Consider the following 21,006-nt stretch of genomic DNA (forward strand, 5'->3'; position numbering starts at 1 on the left):
CTGTTATTTACTAAACAGTCAGTGAATCTTTTTATTTGAGTTATGCGCAACCTGCATAACTAAACGCGAGGTAAGTTCAGTATTTTGAGATAGACATGCATCACGATCATGTCTAATCAATTCTATACAAAAAACACATTACTACACTAGTGTTAGAGTAATATTTGAGTATTTAATTATGAGAGAAATCTTCAGTATGTCAACGGTGTTACTGTAATATTGCGCATTCCCATGATGACCACAATGTCAGTCATTCCGTCTACCACGCGATCTGTAGTACCAGCGTTCACAGGAAAACGTTCGTAATACTAGAAAGATACGAACCTGCTTTCTTGGACTGGTTGGCCTGTGCATCGGGCTTATTGGGCGCTCCTCTTTCACCACACCCCTCCCCTCCGTTACCCTCCTCCAGGAACAGATAGGACATGGGGTAACACTTTTTGAACGCATTGCTGAAAAAGAAAAGGTAAAATATTTATTTCATTTTAGCAGAGAGTTCAGGGCAAAGATCTGTGGAAGCAGAAAAGAGGAATTCGTTACACCAAGGCTGCTTCACAAGCTTCTTGTCAATGCTTACCCTGCTTGAAAAACGAGGGTTCCTGCGACTTTAAAGACCTCTGCCGAGACAACAAAGAATGATGCTTTGGATCGGACTGCTCTATATACCCAATGGTATATAGAGCAGGCACTCCTATCGCAGCATATTTTGATCATTTTTGTTACATGGAAGGTAAGGTGATCAGTATTAAGCTTCAGGTACCGTGTATCGGGCGGAACTCTTTGTGATCAGAGAAGCCCCGGTCTACGTTTTGAACAAGCCACCAAACAGATGGAAGAAAACAACGATCCTGACAGATTTCAAATCTGGAGTCCATGCAATAACTGACCGAAATTCGGTCAACCCTATTGTAATGGACATAAGAACAGATATCCAGAAGCTACGATGCAGACACCAGGACGTGTACATCGGCTGGATACGAGGACACTGCGGAATCCTTGGCAACGAAAAGGCTCGAGAGGCTACGCTCAAGAAGACAGTCCCCAATTTCGCCGATTTCCCGCTTAGCTTTGCCAAACGGGAAATAAGAAGCAGGACCCTAAAATGTTTTTCCCTACCATTTTCCATGCCTATGATTTCAGGAAAATGCAGAATGATGGCTAGGAGGTAACCCAGATGCTTACAGGTCATGGTAGGTTCATGAGCTACCTGCATCGCTTCAAGCTCTCTGAGATCGACAGCTGCCCATGCGACGATGAAACTCCTCAAGATGTCCCTCACCTGTTGATGCATTTCCCCCTTTTCAGCTTTCAAAGACAACAGCTGGAGCTGAGGCAAAAGACACCGGTAAATAAAAAAATGTGTAAATTATTGTCTCACTAAATTCAAAGTAGGCGTGTTGTGTGATTGGACATTTTGTTTAAGTGTCTAATTTTGACATTTTACTAAATTGTGACACGCGGTTGACGAATGTTTAGGAAGAATAAAGTCTTTACTTCAATAAATTACGATGCAGAAAGTAAAAAAAATTGGCAATAGAAATATTATTTGAAGTTATAAACATAATATGGATAGTTAAAGTAGTTTTCATAAAAGTGTGAAACAGTTTTGCCGCAATGTAAATGACAGTTGAAATTCTGTGGTGCCATACTAAAAAAAGTGATACCATTTAAATAAAATTTCCCAATATTTGGGAAAAAATCATTGTATGCATTTTATGCAAATTCAAAATTTTATTTTCGTGTTTCTAGGTCAAGAACCCACATAAAATTATTTGAAAATGTTTTTTTTTAATCCAGTAAAAAAAAATCCATTATGGTATTGATTGAAAAAATACCAAATATTTTTACTGTGTATACAAACATATTTTTTAATTTCTCTTTACTTACGCGCAGCCCCATCTATACAGAGACACCAAGAGAATCACAACCGTGATCACGATTCCCAGGAGGCCTATCATGACGCCGATCTCGGGCCCCGACATGGAGTCTACGCTGGGCGGAGCGCCCAGGCCGGCCCCCTGGCCCCCGACTGCCCCGGCCAGGGGCGAGGCCACACAGTCAGGGGTCATTGTAACCTAGAGAAATAAACTCAATATTAATATAGAAAATGGACAGCACGCGGGGTATTCCATGTAAAGTGGAAAAATTATGTAAATTTTCCATCATCATTCCCTTTCCGCACCTGATGGTGCATAGGGCGCTGCATTGGTATACAAATCGCAGAGTATCTTGACCATTTTTGCTGCATGAAGGTAAGATGATCAGTCTTGTGTTTCAGATGCCAGTCCAAGGACTATGAAATATTTCAGCCTAGAAACATCTTTTTAAATTAATATTTCGTGTCAACCATTTCGGGAATCGAACCCGAGACCTCTTGCATGGTAGGCAATTGCGCTGACCGCTACACGACAAGTTGAAAATTCAGTAAAAAGAAATAAATGGGTAGAAATCATACGGAATTTAAGGAAAGAATCTGATTGGTATCCACAAAAAACGTATGTTGTTTGTAAACATTCAAATACAAACTTTTTTTGAGTACTAAAAAATAAAATCTTCCCAATATTTTATTATATGCATTCTCGTCGAATGCAACCCAGGTAATGGATAAAAAAAACATTGATGCTTCTAAATTTTTTTCTACTTAATAAATTGAAAATTTTGATGGTTATAAATATACTCAGCGCAAAGCTCATCATTTTGTAAAAAAACACTTTAATCTGCCCAAGAGTTATTTAGTCTATCGAGGACACACACGAAGACTGCCTTTTATATATACAGTAAAACCTCGTTTTTACGTTTTCCCGCTGTAAAAAAAAATCCATACATTCTCATTCAAATATCCCCCCCCCTAATTAACGTTTTTCATACTCCAGGTTTTACGACGAAATTTTTTCGAAACTCATTCGATCCGTCAAAATACGCTGAGCCCCGCGCCACCGTGTTTGCCCAAAATGATGAATAAAATGAAGTTAAATAAAAAAATGTGTAAATTGTCGTCTCAAACTAAATTCAAAGTAGGTTCAGTGTAACTGACCATTTCGTTTAAGTGTCTAATTTTGACATTTTACTAAATTGTGACATGCGGTTGATGCATAAAGAATAAAGTCTTTGCATCTGAAATATTCTTTGAAGTTATTAACATAATTTGGAAAGAAGATTGTTTTAACAGTTATCATAAAAGCATGAAACAGTTTTGCCGCGATATAAATGACAGTTGAAATTCTGTGTTACCATACTGAAAAAAGTGATACCATATAAATAAAATTTCCCAATATTAGGGAAAAAATCATTGTGCGCATTTTATGCAAGTTCATATTTTTATTTTTGTGTATTTAAGGTTAAGTACCTAATTAAAATTATTTAATCATTTTTTTTAATTCAATAAAAAAATACATAGTGGTATTGATTGAAAAAGTACAAAATATTTTTTATGAAATCATAGGTAAATATGAATATTCCCCAATTATGACAGTTTTTACAATTTTTCTGCAGTTTTTCATTTCCTCAATTTAGCATTTTCCTCAGTTTAACACTTTTTTTGGTGCTGCCTTGAAAAACGTAAATCCGGGGTTTTACTGTACTAAATAAGTGTTAAATATTAAATGCTTTTTAACACAAAAAATTCTTATTAATATTGAGTTGTTTGGCAAAAATTGATCTTCAAATGAATAAAAGCAGAAGAAGGGATTTTCCAGTGTCACATCCATTTAAATAATATTATCTTAAAAAGTAAATAGCTTTTTACCTGGTATGCTTCAGTTTCAGTGCCGTTGATCAAGACATTGGGGTCCACTATGGACTTGCTGAAGGCCTGAAGGGTGACTTCGTATACTGTCATGTTGTTAATGATATCCACAGGCTAAAAGAAAACAAATTGATCAAATCTCTTTGATTTTACTTTGAATCGTTTGTATGTTACCTTGTTCATGTTTATAGTGACATGTACCGTTTGCACATTGCAGTGTCCATCGTTAGACAAGAAAAAAAGAAATAGAAAAGAGGAAACAGGAAAGGAAGAGAGATTAAGGAAGAGAAAGATGTTTCTTCAGACGTGATTTAAACAGAGATACTGTAGTAACATCTTTGATGGTGGATGGGAGATGATTCCACAGTCGACATGGACACTATATGAGTTAGAGAAAAAAGAGAAATTGTGGATGGGTATTAAGAGAGTGCTTTGAGTATTAGAACGAAGAGGTAAACCATGAACTGATAAGCGTTGAAATTTTTCACGGAGGTATATAGGAGCGTAAGAAGTACATTGAACAGAAGTGAGAGAAAGTGATAGTCTCTCCGCTGTCTAATTTTGAGGCATTTTAGTTGTCAACGATAATCAGAAATGTGGTCATATTTCCTAAGACCAAAAATATACCTTATGCATGTATTCTAAAGTCTTTCAAGTTTATCACCTTAAATTATTTGTTTGCTTTAGTAGTGTTGTACCCATAGAATTGAGAATAGTCCAGAAACCGCGTACGCACATCAAACAGAAGGTGACTCAGCTACTCATAAATGAGTATGTTTACGTTTTGACCCATAAGTTTCTTTGTAGACGTCGCTCAGTACGCAACTCCTGATTTGAATTCAACTATGACGTGTTGTGTCCTTTTAAAGTGTAGAAATACTGCTGGGATCTTAAAGAAACAGGATGCAATCACATTTCATGTGTAATTAGCAAATGAATGCGTTTATAACAAATGCATTACTTGAAAATTGAATTATTTTTCCATCTGTCAGATTGTCAAAGAAACAAAATGGAAATTTCGTTAGTGTTGCCAGGGTAGTAAATTTTTTTACCCTACTTTGCTCATCTAATGAAAGAATTAATGAAAATTAGCCCTCAGATTAAACAACGCCGTGGGGGAGATTTGACCGACATTATCTTCAAAACATCAAATATTATTTAACATGAAATAAAAATAGCCGTTTTATGTAAAATAAAATTTGTTTTATATTTTAAGTTCAAAGTTCATCAATTCAATTACTCTTATTAAATGACCCTTTACTTATCTACTCTGTTGCTTCAATCAATATTTCCGCATGCACAATAAAATTTGAGAGAAATTAACAGATTGCATTTTTTGTTACCTTAAATTTGTGTTATGCTTTTTTCTTTCCCATCAAGCAACATTAAGCTGCGACCTCACAAATGCGCGCGGTAAAAGAAGGGCATAGTGGGGAAATTATTGGACACAGTCCGATGTATTCAAATATGATTCTACGCTCCTTCTGGAGTATTCTTAATTCTATGGTTGTACTAAAGAAAAAATTTGATGCAGATAATCATGTATCAAAAATTTAAGCCCAAATCAAATCATAGTTCGAAAATCCATTGGTTTTCAGTCCATTAGGGAGTAATCTCACCAGGCTGATGGCCGTCTCTATGTGGTCCTCCTCGGCCTCGAGGCGGACGCGCTGCACGGGCGCGCCGGCGCGGCGCAGCGCCACGCCGTACGCGTCCAGCGAGCGCGCGTAGCTGGCGGGGCGCGACCACGCCAGCAGGAGCGTGCCGCGCGGCTGGTCGCACGCTAGCGCGCGCACGCGCGGCGCCGACGGCGGCGGCACGTCCGTGCGCGCGCTCAGCGCCGCGCTCGGCGGGCCGAGGCGCCCGGGCGGCGGCGCGGCGGCCGGCGCGGACGGGTCCGCGTAGTACGCGCGCGCCCAGATGCGGTACTCGCTGTACGGCTCTGAAATCAGAAGTGAATTATTTAGTTTTCTCGACACGGGATTTATCCGACCGCACGCCTCTCAGCTTTTCTCCTCTCCTCATTTTTATCCTAAATCAGACCAATTCGACTACGAAATTCACAATTAAAGGGAACAGAATGGTTTTTATTTTTTTGTGTTTAAAACTTATAATGGCATCTGGTGGCAGCTCCCACAATCTACATTTTTGTTAATTAAAATTTTACATAAAGGCTCTACTTTTCAAGATAATTAAACAAGAAAAAAATATACAAAAGGGGTGGCTGTCAGTTAAATGCTGGAAATAAAGAGATAATTTAATAAAAGCCATTTAAAATGATATAAAACAGTACTGGCTATTTTCATTAAGCAGGTACCTTTATATTTAAAGATTACGGAGTTGTGATTACTTGTGATCTTAAATGGGAATCACATATTTTCGAAATTGTCAAACGCACCAATTCCCTTTTAGACTTAATAAGGAAAACATTCACTCACTTCACCCAAGATTTGTTCCTCAAAATTTAAAAAACATATGTTCGTCCACTCCTGGAGTATGCCTACCAAATCTGGAGGAGAAAGTCCAGAGAAGAGCAACTAAAATGGTAGGTTCTCTAAGAAATAAATCATACGAGGATTGCTTAAGGGAGCTCAGGTTAAGGTCACTGGGAGAGCGGAGGCAGCGTGGTGACTTGATCTTAACTGAGCAATATAATGTACCAGAGTTGAAATCAATGTTCACTATGAATGAAAACCGCCATCTCAGAGGTCATTCATTGAAACTCAACACTACCTCCTTCTCATCCAACCCCAGGAAGAACTTCCTGACAAACCGAGTTGTGGAGAAATGGAATGGCCTTCCCGGGAAAGTGATTGGTGCTAGTTCAGTGAATGTTAACTAGATGCACACAGCAATGTATAATGTTTAATAAGCATGTACACTTGATATACACGCATCAGCCTAATAGCTGCAAGTGTATTATTATTAATAATAATAATAATTTATAACTTTATTTTAATGTCCAAGAGGTTTGAAATCTTAAAAATGTTCTATCTCAAAACTTCCTTTTTGACATTCATTCCTATTTTGCAAAGAATATGAACTTGTCGGAAAGAATCCAAAGACGAGCTACAAAGCTTTCGTCGAGCCTGAAACGACTTCCATATGTGCAGACTCTAAACTCTTAGGCCCGGTTGTTTGATCGTTAGTAATAGTAAATAATCTATAGTAATAGTAAACAATTTACAAAATGGGTTGTTTCATCTATAGTAACTAACGGTGGATAGTAAAAGTATCATAAAATGAAATAATACGGACCAAAATGGACACCAAGTCGTTGGACCAATAGGCATAATCCCCCAGTCTACACACGTGCGTTTCCAGAAATTCTCCAGCAGCCAGTGGGCCACATGGTGACGGTATCTACCTACTGTCTACAAAAGATTCTCTTCGGACATCTATCTCCCTTTGTTAACCATGGAGTTGATACAGTGCTTTATTTATTTAGTTTTTTATTGCTTACTTCTTGGCATGAACACTTGACAAACTTACTACTATGCTCTATTTTTTGTAAATTTATTGATATCATTCTAACTTTGCTGGAATTCCACTCGTCCATGCGCTTTGTAGCTGCACGATGATTGGTTATCTAGCATCAACTTTAAAATATCTAAATTTTGTAAATGGGGTCTGGAATTCCAATTGCGCTTAGTAGCTGCAAGACGTGTTGTAATCTTACTCCTTTTTATTATTCATATTATTTAATTTTTTTAGTATCATTAATACACTAAATTTTTTTGTCAATTTTTAAAATGTGTAAATGGGGGCTAAATTTCTAACTGTCTTGCGCTCTGTAGCTGCAAGACGTTCTGTAATCTAGCTCCTATCTGTTATAATTTTTTTGATTGATCCTTATTGAAAACGAGGAACTAGAATCCCAACCGTCCATGCGCTCTGTAGCTGCAAGACGTACTGGGATATTTATTAAGTGTACAGCGCCCTTGAGGTGATTTTCACATCTATAGAAATGTTGAAGCATCGCTGGAAGAAGTGCATACAAGCCCAGGGAACTACTTTGAAATAGGTCAGAGGTGGAGAATATTCATCAACCCTCATAAACGAAATGTGTGATCGACGCTGGCTAGAACACCCCAGTACGGAGGTGAAAAAAGCCATTAAATAAAAAAGAAAATAAGAAAGAAAACACAATGTGCTAGATGTTTTTACAGGCATCAGCTTAATGCTGCTAGATCAAAAAATAATAATAACTTACTCAATCCTTTTAATGTATATTTAACTCCTTTGAGTCCGTCTCTGCCATCTTGGTGGGCGAGAACAATCTCCTTCACGTTGGACAATCTCTTTGTCGGTTTGTGGCCGGCGTTGGGCAATTCAATAAAGTCGGTCACTTCGGAAGAGCCTTCTTCATAGTACAAGACATAGTTGATGAACTGACCCTCGTACTCGGTTGTTATCTCCACGTCAGAGAGATCGGACACCTGTAAAAGGGAATTTTATTGAATCCATTTTAATATTCCCCTTTGTCAAACTAGACATATTACGTTACTGAGCAACAACAAATTCAACACCAGAGCAGCTCAGAGTTCTCTATTAGGAAGAGCGATTAGTCATTTTGCCAAATTTGAGAAGATGTGCGATCTTGATATATTTAACGGCTCAGCTCTCCACTACAAACGGAAGCTGAGTCTCATTTACAATAATATTTAGCCTCTTTTAACAATATTTAGCCTCGATTAATAACATTAGCCTCAATTAATAATATTTAGCCTATTTTTGAAAATTATATAAAACAAACACCATATTTCATTCAAGTAGAGTCATGCGTTAAACACATTCTTGTCACAATTCGTTGTCCTGTCAGAAATTGTATTATATATTGTGTTGTGTACGTAATTGGTGCTGTGTTAGGTTTATGTTTTTTGTAATAACACTGTAATTATATTGATATAGCACTGTGTGCACAACATTAACTTAAATAAAATAAAAATGAGGTGGACAACTTTGCTTTCGCCATTTTCTTGCAGATGGCTTTAGCGGTAAGTAGTGGTCGACATAAATAGATCATACACGTCATGCAATAAACTTGGGCATCTGTTAACATAATCTCATGGAAATATTTATTTCATTTATTCATATTTTTCGCTTACAAACTATAATTAATAATTAAAATAATGTGACCTCACTGGGGTTTCCCGTGCCGAGGACACTTAACAATATACTTTTTTTTAAAATTACATTTGAGAATAAACAAAGAAGACTAACAATAATTAACAAATATTCAGACGACAAATAACATAAGCTATACACTTGTGGGGCAGTTGATTCAATATTGGTATGGGCGAATGAGACAATCCATTTTACTTCAACCTAGCTCCAATATCCATTTTTTATAGCCTTTTAAAACTTTTTCTCGTTACTAATTGTTTTAATAGATAGTGAAAGTAGGTTATAGATTTTAATTGAATAATACTCAAAATCCCTTTGTCCGAAAGTGGTATTAGTTTGTATTTGTTTAAGTTGTATATGTGTTGAGGATCTAGTGATTATATTATTTGTATGTGATGTATTGTGGGGGTTATGTCTTTCATTTGAGTAAGAGTAGTTTTTGAATTGTGTCTGCATCATAAAGTTATTCTCGATTTTAAATGTCAGTTTACGAACCAAATTCTTGTCATCTGCGGGAGGTTTTAATTTTCTGCTTCAATATGAAGAAATCTGCGGCTAAGGCTTATCGAATGCTGTCAAATACTTATGGTAAGGCCGCTATTAATGAAAGAACATGTCATGAATGGTTTCAACTCTTCAAGAACGGTGATTTTCACGTCGAAGAAAGCCACAGCTGTGGAAAAAAAAAAGATTTTCTCAGTCAGTTGTATCGCTTCGGCTTGACGACGGTTGTCACTGTAGGTTGCTGCATCCACCGTCTATTTACACATTCCATACGAAGTCATACCACCCCACACCCAGTATTCTTCTGAGGCACCTATTCTCAAAACTCAATAGTTTGCTGTTTTGGGCAAAAATTATCCGGCGACATTATCATAACAATGAAAACAGGTTTACAATGAAAAGACTAGGTACCTCATTGTCTCCTGTGGTCGGTTCTTCGGTGGAGTCCAAAACTATCATCGCCTCATTCTTCTTTACGGGTGGGGAGCCTAAATCAGTCTTTGGTAGCTTAGTCACAACCTGCAAAAGGAATGTATTACATAATCCAGTTTAGTAAAAACTAATTTGTCATTAAAGAAACTACATGCAGGATTTCCAATTTGCAAAAGAAGAATTAAAACCTTATTTCTGGTAAAATGGGTTCATATATTTAATAGAATAGATGTTTGATAAACGTAAAACATATTTTTTACATACATACAAAGAAAAAGTAACAAAAATGTCAACTTAATTTTTTTTTGAACTGATAAAAACCACCACGTGTAGTTAGTTTTTAGTATTCCATTTTATTAAACTCGTTCAGGAGAAAAAAATGGCATTTATATCTCGAAAATTTTTATTTTTTAAAATGCAATGAGCCCATTTTAGCCGTGTATGTCTAAAACGTTAAGTTTAAATTTTGATATTATTTTTATAGTACATACATACTTTTTTTATAATAGATCTAAAGAACTTATGAACTAATTTAATAAAGTAAAAATTAATAAATAAATAAATAATAATCATTTATAAGTGTAACGAAATGTAAACTGACTTAATCCATAAAGAAAATACCTGTTTTGGCAAAATCGTCGTTGGGACGGTTTCCATTGTCGTTGTCTGTGCTTCGCGCCTTCGTTTCCTCCGCCTAAAATACCTCTCCCTCTCTTCCCGCCACGGTTCGTAGATCGGCACGTTCTCGGAGCTGAATCCATCACTGTCGACTCTGAACGTCTCTTCGTGGGTCAAGTCGCTCTTCAGCAGCGAAGATGCGCCGTCGCGGTGATCTTTCAGAATCCCAGCGAGAGCGCTGTCCTGGTTGGAGAGGATGTCACTGGCCTTGACGTCGCCGGCCTTGAGGTCGCCGGGTTTGACGTCGCCGTCCTGCAGGTCGCTGTGCTTGACTGCGGCCGGAGTGATGTCGAGGATGGGCGGCACATCCGGGGGCGACTCGGGTTGGTTGGAATGTATGTGAGTGCCGGTTGGCTTGGCCCAAGTTAGATGAATTTCGGTTGAAGTGATTTTCTTAATGGATAAGTTGTGGGGTGCAGAAGGAACTGTAAAATAATATGTTGTTTAATTAACACATTCGCGGTAATGTCGGCTAGTTAGACTGATTGATAAACAGCATGGATTTAGATCTGCCAGATTAACCACCTCTAACCAAAGCTTATATCAAAGCACTTGAGGATGGTCAGCAGATTGACGTTCTCTATACTGATTTTTCCAAGGCATTTGACAAAGTAGACCATAAAATTATCTTTATGTCTACTTTGAACCGATGTGAACAAAAATCTTAAAATATTGAATAAAGATGAGTGGCGTTTTATTATTAGATAAGAAAATCGATCCAAAATATCATTTTTAATCTAATAGCCTGATTATTTTAATATTTATAATTCCTCTGTACGTGTGATGTCACTGAACTCCTCCTAAACGGCTGAACTGATTTACGTGCGGTTTTCAGATAAATATAGATCTTTGCGCTGTGCGTGTTCGTAGATAATAAAACTACTACGAGAGAATGGACCCACCACACACGTCTATCCTGGCATACATTCCTAGCTTCTTCCACATTCATACATCTTGTCATACATGCCTTTCGGTTCTGTCTGCTTTTGACATGACCAGACTTAAGACTTTGGTTTATCTGATCGTGCCACGTCTTCCTTGGTCGTCCTCGTCTCATCTATCTTCAATCTAATATGTAAAAAAGAAGTAAGGAGCATAAATTATTCTTTTCTCACTTGAATTTCTTATTTATTTTTTTACATTTTATGTTTATATGAAAAAAATAAAAAAATAAATACAACCTTCGGTCAAAGAGGATTGACCTACTACTCGGTTAAAGTGTCCAATCTACTTCCATTATCCATAAGGACAATTAGTAAGTTCTCAAAATATAAAATTGCTATTAAGAAATGGATAGTGGAGGTGGGTTGCGCACGGATCGATGAGTGGATCAAGCCAAATATGTAAAATGTATGCACTGTTTATGAATTTTATTAATTAGTCTATATAAATTGGTTATGTTTTTTTGAATATTTTTGTTTTTTTTATTGTTCTTATTTTGTTAATTTTGTTAACTTTGTTAAATAGCTAATCTTAGCCATGTTTCACATTTTGTAAAATGTTTCCCTCGGCACGGGACACCCCAGTGAGGGAACATTATTCTGTATAAAAAAAAAGAATACAAACAATGTAAAAGTATAAATAAATAAATAAATATCTTTTGCATAATTTATGAAAACTTAATTGGTCTTTTTATGTTAAGAAATTGTTCTTTTTAATGCTTATTATGTATGACTGTATGTTTTCTGAATAAAATAAAATATGCATTAAATTTTTGATTTAAATACCTGTATCTCAAAATATGTCGCCGTTTGCTTAATGTAACATGAGTTTACAGCACAGTTTCTAGATATTGGTAGGCAAACGCGCTGACCATTAGACCACGAGACAGACGAGTTATTAACCTACTTTAGCTACAAAAATAAAACAGAAAAAGTGGTAGAATCTCTTAAAGGATTGCAAGGCCGTAAAACCCAATGAAATCGATACCATACAAAAAGATTGCGATAAGGTGCTTATTTAGTATCCCAGTGACCACACAACTGATGAGCTGTTGAGAATACTTAATAAGCAGTAATGTAATTACACATGGAGAAGAATGATCTTGAACTAACATACGAGGTCAGTACTGTAGGCAGCCTCGCGTGCTTGTCTAAATTGTTCTAATTCATTCATTAAAGTTGACAAGGTGTGTGAGTTTGATAATGTTTATGAGATTTAGTACTTTTTGAAAGAAATGAAAGTACGACTAAATTTTAAATCAATTTTATGATAAATTAAGTGAGGTCAAAAGAACCCAACAGAATATAAACACTCGTTCAGCAACACAAATTAACTGTATTGTCCCATTTGTATCAACCGCCTTTGGTAAAAGGCAATACAATGTAATTGCTCCAAAAATGTTTAATGATTTACTGCTAAATATAAAAGACTCAAAATGTAAAACAAATTTTAAAATAAAAATAACTGCACATATAAATAGTGTAGTGAGAGATTTTTTTAAAAAATATATGTAAATCAATAAACGTAGTACTTTATATAATTGGTACACATATTATTTATATTTTTATGTATTTCATTGCTTTATATTTGTTTTATTATATATTATTTATGTTTAAGGAACATGTATTCTTGGCACATATATATACTTTATATTTGTATAATAATGATTTTTAATTTCTTACATTCGATTAGCTAGGCATTTATAATTAATGAGTTTTAGTTTTTCTTTTTTATGTTATTGTTTTATTAGTATAGGACTACTTATGCTCTAAAGATAGAAAATCTCCATCTTAGAACAGGCTGTGCCATGTTAGATGGAGACTATTATAAACAGAGAACACTCCGTTTTCATTTGACATTCATTGGTTTGATATAGATTCCCTGTTATTAAGTATGTATATTATTTTTTTGCAATAAATTTGTAAATAAAATAAATAAACTGTGAATGAAGTTTTACTAAAACAAACAGAGGAATTTGTGTATCTGGGAAGTATGTTTACTAGGGGTGGATGACTGAGAAAGATATTGAAAGGAGGGTGAGTGCCGGGAACAGAGGGAATGGGGCACTTAAATCAACTTTGGCAAATATTTTTTTGTCGCAAGAGGCAAAATTAGCAGTTCGCAATGGAGTCCTGGTCGACCCTGGTGTATGGGAGCGAAGTATGGACTTGGAAAAACAGGAGGAATGCTGTCAAAATCCAATCTCTCAGGCGAATGTGTGGTAAAACTATGTACGATAGATGCACAAATGTTGAGATTCGTACATTATGTATGGCTGAGACAAGCATTATCGACAAAATCAAGAGAGGAGCTCTGCGCTGGTTTGGACATGAAGAGCGAATGGACGGCGAAAGAACGGCTAAAAGGATCTACGATGCGAATGTTGATGGATGCAGAAAACGAGGAAGACCGAGAAAGACATGGCACGATCAAGTCCATCAAATACTTGAGCAAAAAAAAAAAAGCAATTTGTTAGTTCCTCTAAAATTTTATTGTGCACGCGGAAATATTGAGTGGCACAACAGAGTAGATAAGTAAAGGGTCATTTAATGAGAGTAATTGAATTAATGAACCTTAAACTTAAAATAAAAAACAAATTTTATTTGACATAAAACGGATATTTTTATATCATGTTAAATAATATTTGATGTCTTGAAGATAATGTCAGTCAAATGTCCACCACAGAGTTGTTTAATCCGAGATCCCATTTTTATTAATTCTCTCATTAGATGAGCAAGTAGGGTAAAAAAATTTACTACCCTGGCAACACTAACGAAATTTCCATTTTGTTTCTTCGACAATCTGACGGATGGAAAAATAATTCAATTTTTAAGTAATACATTTGTTATATACACATTCATTTTCTAATTACACATGAAATTAGTCGGGTTGTGGTTCCGTGGCTAGCGTTGCGGACTCACGGATCAGAGGTCCGAGGTTCGAGCCCCACTCTACCCCAACTTGATTTCCATTTTCTAATAGTGAGTTATTTACAACTCGTTGAAAATGGCCACCAAAATTGAAATATTTGGGCAAATTATGAGAGCGCTAATGTTTCTTTTCATTGAAAAAATAAATAAATGTGATTGCATCCTGTTTCTTTAAGATCCTAGCAGTATTTTACACTTTAAAAGGACACAACACGGCATAGTTGAATTCAAATCAGGAGTTGCGTACTGAGAGAAACTAATGGGTCAAAACATAAACCTACTCATTTATGAGTAATTGAGTTGCCTTCTGTTTGATGTGCGTATGCGGTTTCTGGACTTTTCTTAATTCTATGGTACGGAGAAAACCGTCAACTAAAATGCCAATAAATGTTGTAAATCTCGTTACATCCGAGATATTGCTATTTTCGTGATCGTTACAACCAAGTTCAACTGTATATCATAATTCTAAATTTATTTATTTTGTAACTGAAATGAAAACATAAAAAAATTTACATATATGCTGTTTGAATTAAGAATATTTTAATTTGGACAATAAGTACAACAGGTAATTACTTAAAATAAAACAAAGCTCATATTATATTAACTGCTATCAAAACAATTGTCATGTGTATTGTTCAAATTCATTAGATTTTTTAAAGCACTTGGCATGCATATAAACAATAAAAATTACGCTGTTTAAATCATTTAAAATTTGCACAAGTCAAATTAAACCGGCCAAATCGAGACAACAGAATTAATTGATAAGTCTAACAAGTGCGAATAAAGATTCGATCTTCTACTTCGAGTACCAAATGCGGACGATTAGATAAAGGAGGACGAACGAAACGAATACATTAAAAGGGAACACTTAAATAACCCCAAGAATGACAGTTTTAACAGTAGGTCGACCCGATTGAGAGCAATCCGGAAACAAAAAGAATCGCGCTACCAACGCCCCGAGATCGCTTATTTACGAACAACCATCTTCTTACCGATTAAAATTCCGTGTTTCTGGCGATTATCTCCACTCTCCTCGCAATATAAGTGATGAACGAACGAAAATAAAATGGCCCCTAATGTCAAGCTTATATGCATTTTACACGATTGATTGTCCGCCTACGCTGCGAATTAAGCGCGGCAACATGAACTATCACTGTTGATTTTCACATATTTAACGCGTCGGTCGACTTATTTCGAGAAAAATATGTATAAAAGCGATACTTTCGACATTTTATTATATATCCGTCGGTCCACAGGCTAAACCGCGAGGGCCTGTCATTTGTCAATAAACAAATGATGTTGCCAGCTGAAAAAAAATCTACATTTTTCTCGGTCGGTAAGGAAGACACAAAAAGTCTACACCCGAACGCAGTTTTTCAAATTTAGTTTTATAATTGTAGAATTCTTGCGTGATTAATCAAATTATTTATTTAATCCAAATATGTTTAATGCAGTTTTTCAAATTTAGTTTTATAATTGTAGAATTCTTGCGTGATTAATCAAATTATTTATTTAATCCAAATATGTTTAATGCAGTTTTTCAAATTTAGTTTTATAATTGTAGAATTCTTGCGTGATTAATCAAATTATTTATTTAATCCAAATATGTTTAATTCATTCATGTCATTTGATCACATTCTTTGACCAACCAAAGGTAATTTTTTTTTTAATATGTTGTTTTTAAGAGTAAGAATTATTGTTATTTTCCTGAACATTTTTTTATAATACAACTAAATTGTTTAAATTTAATTTGTTATATCTAAATAATAAGACTAATTTAATGTCTCTCTTTACTTTTAGCCAACAATTTCATGTGATTTTTACGTTTAATTTAGACGGTAACAATATTTTATTGTCACAATTCTGATTTAAAATTATATATTTTTTCAAGGTATATTTTTTTTGTCATTTCATTAAATGTATATTAATTTACCTTTTATTCTTGTTTTAAAGAGCCAAAATCTCTCTCAAACGAGTGGAGGCGTATAAAAAAATAGCATAAAATTAAATCGTTTTTTTTTTGCGATCCATCCTAGAAATAATGATTTCTGCCAAGGGTAAAATATAATATGCACAGCATTAGGAATATGATGGTTTCATGCCCAAAAATGTACCTTATTTTCTGAGAGGATGTTTCATGGGGAAACCATATAGATGGTGGATAACTTCAGGATAAAGATAGAGAGGAGTAATGACATGTTAATAAGGTAAATGGATTATTACTATTACTATCCTGGATTCAAACTAAAGATATGAACTCATTTTTTATATGATTTATTTTGTTGCCCTTTAATATTTTTTTTCAAATATTTTTTATTTCCTTTTTTAATTACTATAAAAAAATACCATATTATCTTTTACAGAAATTCATTAACATTTTCTTGTATACACACGAACAGGCCATGCCTTTGTGGGATTTTTTGTTTACTATTTTTCTATTATTACGTATTTCATTGATATGTAATTATGCTTTATTTTTTTAATACTCTGTTTTATTATTATGTTTATTGTAAAAAAACAAAAGAAAAATATGTGACCGAGAGTCTCGTGGTCCAAACCATATTCACTAATTCAGAATATTATTTATATTTAGGCTATTTATATTGCAGTAACCAATGAGGAACTTCAGCCCCACGGGAAATTGGATACAAAAAATGTTTTCTTACGCGGGGTAAAAATTAGAGCATTAAATTGTACCGCAAAGTTTCTTGAAAATGTACAGAAAAAATAATAAAAAATATTTTGATAAAAACGCACTACTTTAAATGACGTCACTGGTTCATGTGAATCAACCTATGATCTGAGAGCTATGGAAGATTTCCGGTCTGCTTGTCGCTTCTGGACCAATAGGAAGAACTGAATAAGAATAAGCAGATATGAACCTCTGACGTCACACGCGGAGTTATTTCAGAAATACAAAACTTGAAAAAATCGTCGCGCCGATAATGCGATATGTAAAAATTTTAAAAAAAAATTGACTTAGTTTAACGGTCTATTAACAAATAAAAAAATTGAAAAAACCACTGAACTTCCTCATTTGTAACCATCTTATTTTAGAGACAAATCTCTTAGGAAAACTCGTTAAATAGAACCAAGAGAAGTTTGGGATTCTCCCTTGAATATTTTTTTAGAATACTCCCTTACATTTGGAAGTCAATTCCCACAGAGCATTCCATCTACTTTTTGCTTCGTTTTGAATTCTTCTCGAATTCATTCCATTCACGTCAGAAATACATACGCATATCGAGAGGACTATTCACCACCTCAAATACCAAGATGCGCCGGGATCCAGACTATGATTAGCTCTCTACTAGTTCTACTGAAGTTTCAGATGCTGAGCCTTATTTTATTTATTCATATTTTTCGCTTACAAACTATAATTAATAATAAAAATAATGTGACCTCACTGGGGTTTCCCGTACCGAGGACACTTAACAATTTAGTTTTTTGAAATTACATTTGAGAATAAACAAAGAAGACTAATCTAAAAATGAAACATAATTAACAAATATTCAGACAGTTTTAAAAACAAGATATTTGTGGACTGGCTGCTTTCTGCATAACAACGTTCAAATGTTCTTGAACATAGGTTTAGCCATATATAACTAAAGAATTGCACCAATAAATAATTTATATTTGAACTGAATATTCCTTAAGTACTTACTTTTACTGGAAATGAATATCCAATACCCACAGGAAAAAAAATCTACACTTTATTTTTTAATAAAAAATCGTTATCTTGCTACTTTAAAACTAATAATATTGATGTTTTTTTATTATATTTCTTGATAAAACTCCATACTTAATGATTTCGATAAAATTATAAATAAAGTTATCAGTAAAACTAAACCAAGATGTTTTATTGATAACTTTATTTATAATTTTATCAAAACATTAACAGATTGCTTTTTTAACCTTACATTTGTGTTATGATTATATTTTTTCTTATCGTGCAACATTACGCGGCGACATCACGAATGCGCGCGGCGAAAGTGGGGCATAGTGGGGGGATTTTAGGACACAGTCTGATTTATTCAAATATGATTCTACGATCTTTCTGGACTATTCTTAATTCTGTCTAGTGCTCAACTTTAACATAATATATTTTCAGAATTTTGCAGTTACAATTAATTAGTTAAACTTAATGTAAGAAATCGAACACTGATCTACTGAAGTAGACTCAAATCACTTTTTTTTATTTTTCATATATTTAAATAAAAATTTCGTGACAATTGTTTCGCCTTGTTGGGGCATTCGTTTGAAAACATTCGTTTAAAAATGCCAACTGCTTATTTCATTGATTTACTTTTAAAAAAATAGCCGGTACATTTTTTAAACTAAATAAATACCTCACTAGGTTATACATCTGATGCGCTTTTGTGATTTTTAAACTGTTATTTAGGTTTTATGTCCAAATGTTTGTAGACCGGCTGGATTTCCACCCTTGGGAGTTATTTAGATTTTAATTGGTTGCAAAAGAGAGGAAAAACATTTTTGAGAAGGTAATATGGAAGTCTATACATTTACAGGGCTTATGACCTGTCGTTGGCTGGTTTGAGTTAATCTCCTCACAGGACAGGATATAATCAAACTTCAAAATAAAAAGAATCATAATCAAACTTCTAACCAAGCTCTTTCCTGTACACATTTCAATATAATTACAAGTTTTAAATTATTTATATTTTTATACTTCCGCACCCACACATACGCACCCTCTCTCTCATTCATTCGCACATGCACACTTTCCCTCATTCATTCACATACACACACATGAATACAAACGTCACACACATACAATTACGTAAACTCTATTTCTTATATACAGGGTGTTCTTCAAACACTGTCACATCCGAAACCACGATGATAAGTATGAGCAAGAAGACATATTGGCACATTTAATTTTTTTTTAGAACGAATAAAATTTTTAAAAAATAAAATATTTAAAAAAAACAAATGGTTGCTAACTTCTGCAGGGGAGAAATGAGGTGGAGGGATGGGGGAGTCTGACACACCGTTAACTGCAGAAGTTGGCAACCATTTGTTATTTTTAACATTTTATTTATACAATTTTTTTATATTTTTTTTAATATGCCAATATGTCTTCTTGCCCATACTGATCATCGTGGTTTCGGATGTGACAGGGTTTAAAGAACACCTGGTATTATATATTATTAGATTTACAGTGGATTTTTTTAATTGGCTCTAGTATTGTTAAAATATTTCTACTTATTTTTTTATGTGATAGCTGTAAAAATCCCAAACAAAATAAAATAAAATAAATAAATAGACACAATAATAATAACAAAATTAAAAAAACATTGTGCGCTACAGCGTCGTAGCTAGGGTCATGGCGCCCTGAATCTTGTCAGATTTGAATTTTGACCCCCTAAGACTTATTTTCTAGGAAGAGAAAGAGAAAAGAATGCTGTGAGTCTGGAAAGCGCGCCCCCCTGAGAGTTGCGCCCCTGACAGCCGCCCGCCCGGCCCGCCCCTAGCTACGACGCCGACGCTATGTACCAACACTGACAAAGATGGAAAATGTTGGGACGTATTGCATACTGAGACACTGTCATCTGTCACTCTGTTTAACTTTCTTCGTTTGGAGGGTGGAAAAAAGTCTGTAAAGAGACAAAAATTGCAAGCAATCTTTCCGTCCTTTTGAGTTCATTCTGTCGTGTCCCTTTTCTAAGATGTTATTATCAGACACAGACATCACATTTTTCCTATGTTTTTTTCTCTTTCTACTCGGTATTTTGCTATGTTCTTTTAAACATACTTTTTGCTATACACATAGGATTGAGAATAGTCCAGAAACCGCATACGCACATCAAACAGAATGCGACTAAACTACTCATAAATGAGTAGGTTTACGTTTTGACCCATTAGTTTCTCTCAGTACGCAACTCCTGGTTTGAATTCAACTATGCCGTGTTGTGTCCTTTTAAAGTGTAGAAATACTGCTAGGATCTTAAAGAAACAGGATGCAATCACATTTCATGTGTAATTAGCAAATGAATGCGTTTATAACAAATGCATTACTTAAAAATTGAATTATTTTCTATCTGTCAGATTGTCGAAGAAACAAAATGGAAATTTCGTTAGTGTTGCCAGGGTAGTAAATTTTTTTACCCTACTTTGCTCATCTAATGAAAGAATTAATGAAAATTAGACCTCAGATTAAACAACGCCGTGGGGGAGATTTAACGACATTATCAAATCAAATATCATTTGACATGATATAAAAATATCCGTTTTATGTCAAATAAAATTTGTTTTATATTTTAAGTTCAAAGTTCATCAATTCAATTACTCTTATTAAATGACCCTTTACTTATCTACTCTGTTGTGTCAATCAATGTTTCCGCGTGCACAATAAAATTTTAGAGAAATTAACAGATTACTTTTTTTGCCTCACATTTGTGTTATGATTTTTTTTCACCGTCAAGCAACATTACCCGGCGACCTCATGAATGCGAGCGGCGAAAGTAAGGTGGAGTGGGGGAATTATTGGACACAGTCCGATGTATTCAAATATGATTCTACGCTCCTTCTGGACTTTTCTTAATTATATGGCTATACACATACATTTATATTTTTTTACTATGACTTTAAACATGTTTCTTACTATGTATTCTGTTTTTACTTCGC

At 34.7% G+C, this 21,006-nt stretch overlaps 1 protein-coding gene across 1 annotated transcript in view; it reads right to left on the reverse strand.

The window, feature by feature from the left end:
* LOC148284574 (uncharacterized) overlaps positions 1–15,645 on the reverse strand; it is a 41,004-nt gene extending 25,359 nt beyond the window's left edge. Inside the window, exons 1-8 of the mRNA XM_088237995.1 lie at positions 15,351–15,645; positions 10,430–10,911; positions 9,788–9,895; positions 7,959–8,184; positions 5,365–5,687; positions 3,746–3,859; positions 1,888–2,075; positions 325–452 (exon numbers count right to left, since the gene is read on the reverse strand). Coding sequence (XP_088094121.1) covers positions 325–452; positions 1,888–2,075; positions 3,746–3,859; positions 5,365–5,687; positions 7,959–8,184; positions 9,788–9,895; positions 10,430–10,911; positions 15,351–15,453 — 1,672 coding nt within the window. The 5' untranslated portion in view covers positions 15,454–15,645. The remainder of the gene's footprint in view (positions 1–324; positions 453–1,887; positions 2,076–3,745; positions 3,860–5,364; positions 5,688–7,958; positions 8,185–9,787; positions 9,896–10,429; positions 10,912–15,350) is intronic.
* Between the last annotated feature and the right edge of the window lie 5,361 nt (positions 15,646–21,006).

Source organism: Micrasema longulum, unplaced genomic scaffold (assembly GCF_059751315.1).
Source record: "Micrasema longulum isolate JH-2025_06_02 unplaced genomic scaffold, ASM5975131v1 h1tg000109l, whole genome shotgun sequence".
Lineage (NCBI taxonomy): Eukaryota > Metazoa > Arthropoda > Insecta > Trichoptera > Brachycentridae > Micrasema > Micrasema longulum.